At 28.2% G+C, this 8,291-nt stretch overlaps 1 protein-coding gene across 1 annotated transcript in view; it reads left to right on the top strand.

Annotated features, from left to right (window-relative positions):
• LOC106683674 (NAD-dependent protein deacylase) overlaps positions 1–8,199 on the top strand; it is a 23,853-nt gene extending 15,654 nt beyond the window's left edge. Inside the window, exons 6-8 of the mRNA XM_067051805.1 lie at positions 538–663; positions 5,035–5,199; positions 6,929–8,199. Coding sequence (XP_066907906.1) covers positions 538–663; positions 5,035–5,199; positions 6,929–7,130 — 493 coding nt within the window. The 3' untranslated portion in view covers positions 7,131–8,199. The remainder of the gene's footprint in view (positions 1–537; positions 664–5,034; positions 5,200–6,928) is intronic.
• The last annotated feature ends 92 nt before the right edge of the window (positions 8,200–8,291 follow it).

Below are 8,291 nucleotides of genomic sequence, written 5' to 3'. Positions count from 1 at the left end.
CAAAATAAGGTAAGAACAAAAAAATCAGTATGTAAGTGAAGGAAATTGTTATAAAAGTAATTAAAAGGAGCTGTTTGTAGGAATCCTTGAAAATGACCTAAGGGGTCGAAACGTCGGAAGTTTAAAAAGAATAAAGTTGAGAGAAAAAGGATCAAAATTATTTTAAAGAAATTACAATTTATATTGTATATTATAATTTTAATTTAATATCAGAAGGTATAATTCTATTTTTATTTGGTAGTATTTGAATGTAATTTTTCCTTGGACATTTATCAGTGTTAATTATTTATAACTCTGATATTTCGATGTTTTTTAAAACGTTATTAGGACTTATGATAAATTATGAACATGAGAGAAATGCCTTGAAACACTAGAGCTATGTGTAGTTACCTTAAATTTATGTATTATAGATTTGTCATATACTAGATAACTATCATGAAATTCAACTTTTTATATGTGTCCATTGAAAATCTCAAATAAATGTACCAATTGCAGATTCATTTCTCAAGATTTTAACTTTTATTACTTTGATTTCAGGTTAGCAAACTGGGGAAGTGACTTGAAATTGCTAAGCTCAATGAATTCTGCCAGTTCAAAAAACACTTGCCTACTTTTAAATCAAACATTGCTTAGACACTATAGTACATCAAATGCACCTCCTGCGTAAGTGTAATTTATAAATTATCTAATCATTGTTATGATCAACTTATGAAATACCAGTATATCCTGTTGCAGCTTCGTCCCTCTTATGAGTAAAGGACTTCAAGAATTTGATCAATCTATGGTATTTCAGAAACGTATTACAAGAGAAAAAGTAAATTCATAGGACTCCTTAATATGTTATGTTGGGGCATGTTGAGCTTGTTGGGTGAGGATCCCACCTGGGGTCGGTGGAGGCCTTGTGAAATGAATCTTGGCTCTCCCAAAAAAAATCATTTGATTCTGAAGGTTTCCTTTTTTCTTCCCTATGCAGTATAGTCATTTTTCTTCCAGTATAAGACCTTTAGGAGCCTAATAAAGCCTGATGAATTTTAGTGAACCTATATTCTTGACTTGTTATATTTGTGACATCATATCATGTTTACCAAGTTAGGTTTGTTAACCTTTTGACTGCAGGTGGGTCTGGCAGAAACCCATACCATTGAGATGATTACCTTGAGAACACAAACCACTGCCTGCGACAAAATGCTGCCATTGCCTTTTACAGCTCCGTCTTTCTCGAACTTGTGTGTTGTTTATTTATTTTTTTTTAAAGGTCATGATGATTTCTCATTACTCTACCGTATAATGTACTTTTTAAAGCTTATATAAATCAACCAATTAAATTTATTTTTCAGTATTTACAAGCTTACCTAACTACCTAATTCTTTATAATTAGTTTCAATATTTACATATTGGGAAACTACCAAAATTTATTGAATTGAAACTTTTTGGATTGTAGGGAAATTAATTGCAAAAGAAAAATTAATGATTTACTGAAAAATTCCTTAAAATTATGATCACTTTACTACCTAATTTTGCTGACCTAGGAATCATAAACTTTTCCAAAAAAGTTGAGGAAAGATACAGAATTGAAAATATTTAACAGGAAAATGTATGTTTCCTTTCTTTAGTGAAGTTAATATAAAAACTACTAAAGAAGAAAGGTTAAGGTTTCTATATAAGAAGATGGTCAGGGCTGCGGTCAAAAGTGAAACAAAAATAGTTTACAACTATTTATTTTCCGTTTCGCCCCACTTTGCAGGGCTTCATCAGGGCTGTTCAAATGAATAAGTTGAACAGACAGAAGGTTAAGGTTTATAATCTTCACTGAAGCATTTGAAATTATTTTATGGAGTTAGTCATTCTATCAACTGAAAGGCTCATGTGTTGGTTAAATGAACTAAAAAAATTAACTATTTATTAACTATGGTGAGAAAAATCTTTATAAGACTGGCGATATGAAATACTGCACATGCAGTCAAACCCATCTTAGTTTTTCATCATTCTGCATTGCCTTATACAACTTTCATATTATTTTTTCTAAAGTGTTTGGCTTTCCAATGGTATATGATAAGTCTATATTATTACTGTTTTATCCGAAAACAATTTTCAACCTGAATAAAATATTTGTCTTGTTTTCTCCTTAGGTTAATTATCAGATCCCATCATAGTTTATATTTATAAATTTTTAATCACTGATAAAAATGTGAGATGATTATTTCAAATAAAAAAAATTAAAGGTACCTTAGAGGAAGATTTTTTTTAAAATCTGGATTTACGCCCTGTTAGACTATTCCAATGAGGGTAAGACCTAGCTGACATTAAAGACCACTTTGATTTACTGAGTTTAATCAAAATCGTTGGAACAGTTTTTGAGAAATCTTACAATAGTGTAAAATCGATTATATAAAGTGGTACTTCCAGTTGATTGATTTCAATGAAAAAGGTCCTTTAACATTCACACACCTACCCTAAACATGTTATTTCAGTTATGTACAACCTTTCATTTTTGAGTTAAACTGTTCACACACAGACCATTTTATGAGATTTAGTATTTGGACTCAAGGGACCTCAAAATGTTTATTTCCGTGAAAAACTCGAATCGAAAATTTTTCATGATCGCAATACTTATTGCGAAGTAAAAGAAAAATGAATGCATAATTCCAGAAACATCTCGATGAAACCATCATTTTGTAGGATACATATATGATTTTTTCTGCCTTCAAGAATTTTTTCGAGGTGTCTGTAGAATGACCCATTAATGTTTAAAGTTTTTTTACATTTAAAAAACTTAAGTGATAATAAAAAAATATCACTTCATAATTCTACGAATTATGATTGGTATGACAACTCTTCTGGTAGTCCAAAACATGTAATGAACTTCAAAAAATCACCCAACTTTAAAATAAAGATCACAACTTGGAGTATAAGTATTATACAATTTTCATCATATAGCTTGTCATCATTGTTGTAAACTTATATATACAAAAAAGTTTACCATAACCAAACACCATCCTTGTTATTTTTAAACCCAGAATAAAACTGAACATGGAGACATACGTGGAACTGATAGCAATGAAACTTTTTTTGTGATAACAGGTCAAAAAATATTAGACCCATGTCTGTGAGTTCTTGCCAATACACCCTCTAGGAGCCGATAAAAAAATATTTTACATGTTTTTAGAAAATTTTTATTTTATCGCATACTATCTTTGCTCTGCATATATTTAATGGTTATTATGAACCAATAGATCATTATTCAACACTCGTTATTCATCTAATCCAGTGGTTCCCAACTGCTTTGCTGCAAAAGCCTTGGGGGTGTCCCACTTGAGAATCCTGCAGTGTATATTTTCTGTGTTCTTATTCTTAGAACTGTTTTGTTTTTACCTTTCTTGATGTTCAAAGATTTTAACAGATGAATGCACTTATAAGCTACCTAATTTTCAAATATTTTTCTAGGGATCCTCTATTGCTTCAAACTGAAAGTGAGGGTGGCCCGTTCATGTTTCAATTTCTGAATAAGTGGTCTGCAGATGTCTACTCAGCTACTGGTTAAGAGGCACTAATTTCTCCATTAAATAACTTTCCCCAGAGTAAAAAAAAAATCACTGGTTAGATTTTAAAAATATATGGAGAACCATAAAATGAAAACCCCCCAAAGAACCAAAATCATACAGAAAAAAAAATATGCTTTCCAATTGATACACCAATTCAATAACATTAAATATAAAAAAATAAAATAAAGTAAGCTATACTCTCCTGTTATTACAAAACTGTGTATTATAAAAAATAATATAATATTTATACAAACCAAAAGGTTCTTTTCTGTGATTAAAGAAATAATAATAAACAAAGGAAAAAGAAAATTAAGATGCTTAAATGTAAAAAAATAATTAACTCTCTAATATTATATAATGAATAGAAAACAAACCACTCAATATTTGATATAGTAACAAAAGAAAATCACTCACAGTAGATGGAAGAATAAAATCCATTTGAATAGATAAGTTCCAAATCTGTTCTGTAGTCTAAATGGTGATAGGCTGGTGACAATTTGGTGGGCAAGGGTTACTCCCAATGCTCTACCTTAATGACCCGGAGGCTAAACAGTAGCATTGAGCTAGTGGGTGGTTGAATCTCTACCTGGTGGGTGAAAGCACCAGAAATAAACACAAATCCGGTGCCTCAGAAAAATGTACAATAGACTCCAAAACATTGGCATAGGGCCGTGGGGAGAATCGATTCTCCACTTAGTGGGCAGAGATTTACGAATGAAAACATATATATAATATCTCAAAAACCATAGAGTTGGTTAGGATTCCCCATCAGCTTGTCTTGATGTTTAATAGTTTCTCATTTTGTACTGTCCTTGGAACAAGCTCTTTATAAACCTTCCTCAATGGAGTATTTTTTCTAACTATCCATTAACAGCTGTTTTAATTACAAAAAAAAAACATATAGTTGAAAAGTCAACTGGAAAGGTGATTAAAAATAAATCTTTCTTTGGGGTTTAACACTTATGTTAATATTATTTTATAGCATTTGTAATATAAATTAAATCTCAAATAAAAAAGTTTAAAATATTCATTTTATTATTTTAATATTTGTCTAGTCTTTTTCATTATTATAAGTGCGAGTCTCAAAACTTTTTTGACTTTCAATGTTATATATTTTTGAATAGCATGAGAATGTACAATGGTAGTAAAGTGGTGAATCATGTACTTGTCTAGTGGGCTATTGTTCTGTATGTAGTCAAAATGTCATTCATTAATAAACAAATCAGTGTTTTCAATATTATAGCCAAAAAACTATTATCGAATAATAATGGTGAGAATCAAACTTTTTAAGTCCTCAGCTCTTCAATAGCTTTCACTATCATATAAATGTATTACTTTAGAACAGTGACATACGGATCAAATAAGATCCGTTTCACAAAAATAGCTAAGGAGCTTACAATGATAAGTATGGAAGATTTCAAGTAGTTAAATCTTCAGAGTAACTTTATTTAAAATAAAAATTTTATTAATATAATGAATTGTTATGAATTAGGAGTAATGGAGAAAAACATGGAACTGAACCTTCACAGAACCCCAAGACCCTTTCTTTGAAAGATAAAATGAAGATGGCTGTGAGAGATTATGGATCAACAGTTATTGTTTTTCATATTACCCATTCTTTAACCCTGCTCGGAATAATATACATTGCTATTTCCAGGTTTGTAAAGTTAATTTGAAATAATAATTAATGATTGTATTCATATAATTGTAAGGAATGGTATATGTGATTGTAAGTAGCCAATGTATTATATACTTCTACAGGAATATATATATACTTGTTAGTGCTTCCTTGGAAAGTATCCTGTTGTGATTTGTCATTTGTAACCATGTTTGGAATGTACTCTACTATAAATGGTCTGGTAGTATTTTTTTTTTTGTTTTGTTTTAACCTTTAAAACATTATTGCATCATTCAAGGAAACCCAAAAAAGTATTGCGATCAAATGTGCAATAAACTGGATTCAAGTACAGTAAGACTATGGGTTTACTTGGTTGATTACAAGTTGTCTCTTACATTAATGACATCTTGACACTAATTTCAAACACCATACATTCTAATCTTTTTATTTTTCTCAATTTCATATTCTTTTTCACTTATATATTCTCTATTGATAACAAATGTCTCCATACCTATTATTTAGTGCTATTTGAAATTTTTTTGGAACATTACTATTGCTCCCTTTTCTTTCTTGTTGATATGCTCATATTACTCTATTTTTAGGTGCATTTTACAAATTATAATATCGTTTTGAATATTGATTAATTTAAAGAAATAGACAATTTTTCAAATACATCCCTGCTTAACTCATTATATGGCAACATTATTGAATAATGCTAAAAAATTTTTTTGTGTAAAGACATTTTTTTCCAGGAAATAATAGGTTGATTTTTATCAATAATAAAAAAATTAAACTTTTAAATTCCTTATTTTTTATAAGTTGTTGATAACAAATATATGTTTTATATTTTTGGAAATATAAATTATAATTCTAATACTTTTAAAACATATTTGAACTTGAATATCAAAACTAAAGTCTACATTAAAATTATTTACAATGTTTATGAATGTTAAAAAATATTTATATTAATTATTTGCTCACATAGTCAAAATATTTAAAATTAAATTACAACTGAACTACATATTTATTTATTTATTTTAGTTGAATTATATGCAAAATATTCAAAGTAAATTATGTATTGAATAAAATTATTAAAGGAATCAAATTTTTTCCTTATTATTTCTCTATTGAGAATTAAAAATCTTCAATAGAGAAAAAAAATTACAAACAGATATTGGATAATAAATTTGAGCAATTTGCAATAACAAAAAACAAGAAAATGATAGAAATAATAAAAATTACTAAGATTTAACTAGTAATTTTCTGCGGTCAGTGTCAATTTCTCAAATAATATTGAAATATTATTCTGCTGACAAATCTGATCAGTAAAAAAAGACGTAGGTTTTTTAATTAAGTGAAAGAATTAAAATGATATAATAATTATAATTTTTAATGTTGTAACTGCAAGGTAGACAATCCTAGTTTCAGGTGGAAAAGGATGAATGCTGGTATGGCCACTGGTACAATCGCTGTACCAACTTTTCTATACCTGCTAGCTTGGTGAGGAGAGAGGCCTAACCATATTTCTCTAGCCTTTCTGTTATCTATAAGATCCCAATCATACTGTTTGCAAATTTGTAATTTATTTATGTCGTTCTGGTTAAACATGTGTGCCACTGACCTACAAACAGTAAAACGATGAAAAGTAAAATTTAATAAGACAGAAATTTGAACATTTATTTGATGTAACTGTTTTCATGTTATTTAATTTAACTTATGAGAATTAGTTGACAAATAAACATTAAACTATTGCTTAATTTTTTTTTAGCGGCTTGGATGTGAAGTGGTTACTTCTGAAAATTGGATTAGGAGAATCGAATGTTGCTGCTGGAGCAAGTACTTTTGTTGTAGCTTATGCTGTAAATAAAGTTCTTGCACCTCTGAGAATTAGCATAACATTAGGTGGCACACCATTTATAGTCCGATACCTGAGAAAGTTAGGCTTTCTTAAACCTCCAAGTTCCTCTTAAATTATACTATTTTATTTAGGTTTTAATTTTTAATGTTAATTTAATACATATTCCTGTAATATGGAGTATATTCTTTTGAATACACTCCTCCAATTTTTGTATTTTATCCTTAAACTTATTGTACAGTGGTTCAATAGTAATTTATTATGTTGCTATTAAATTATTTAATGGATATGAAGTAATATTTAGCATATAATTTAAAATAAAAGGAAGATGGTGTGGTGAAAGATGCAGTATTTTATTATCTTAGTATTTTATCATCTTCCTTTTATTATCTCACACGGTCAATGATCGATCATCCATTATTTAAAATACTTCTTATCTATCTATTGTATCATTTTTTCTAAGCATTATTTAGAAATCACAGAATATTTTCACTTATGTGTTTTCTGCTAATAATGAAAATGTTTATAAACCCATTTTTGCATTATTAACATATCATAGGCATATTATGTTATTTATTTCTTAATAATGATTTGCTCATAACATATTAATCAAGTATTGTACAGTCAGATAAGTTGGACTCCCTACCTTTCTCCTTGAAACAAAATCTTGGGTATGCTACAAAGCCAGTTATGTTCCTATCATATACTAAGGAAATTTTACGATTATAATAGTAAAATATCCTTATCTATTAGCTTAGCGTTTAAAAAAAAATAGTCTTTTTATTTGAAATTAATAAACGCTGCTGTGAGATATAAGTCGAATATTTTTTTAATTAAGTTTGAGAGTAACCAGATGATTAAATAGTAGTTGTTATATCCAAATTACTATACATAGTTTATGTTTATAGTAATACACATAAAGTCATTTAAATGCATTTATAAGTTGTTATGTAATATTTATTTAAATTGAAGAAGTTTTGTTCATCAGTTATTTATGATTTTAAATGTTAGATAACCACTCTTTAATTTTTTTTTTTATATACTTTATTCATGTGTAAAAAAGTTATCAACTTGTAATCATTTTATAAAGATAAAATTTTATGAGTTAATTTTACTATAGATTATATTTTTTGTTTCATTTTAGTATTTTATAAATAAGATACAATAAAAAATTAGTTTGTTTACTTTGTAGTTTTCTTTACTGCTTCTATTATGTATCACTTTTTACTTTCACATAGCTCTATATGAAATATATATATGGAATATGCCTCCAGGA

This window comes from Halyomorpha halys, unplaced genomic scaffold, assembly GCF_000696795.3.
Source record: "Halyomorpha halys isolate HHAL.00 unplaced genomic scaffold, Hhal_1.1 Scaffold505.1, whole genome shotgun sequence".
Taxonomy (NCBI): domain Eukaryota; kingdom Metazoa; phylum Arthropoda; class Insecta; order Hemiptera; family Pentatomidae; genus Halyomorpha; species Halyomorpha halys.
The sequence above is the reverse complement of the archived record's forward strand: the minus strand, read 5'-3'. Positions and strand labels throughout refer to the sequence as shown.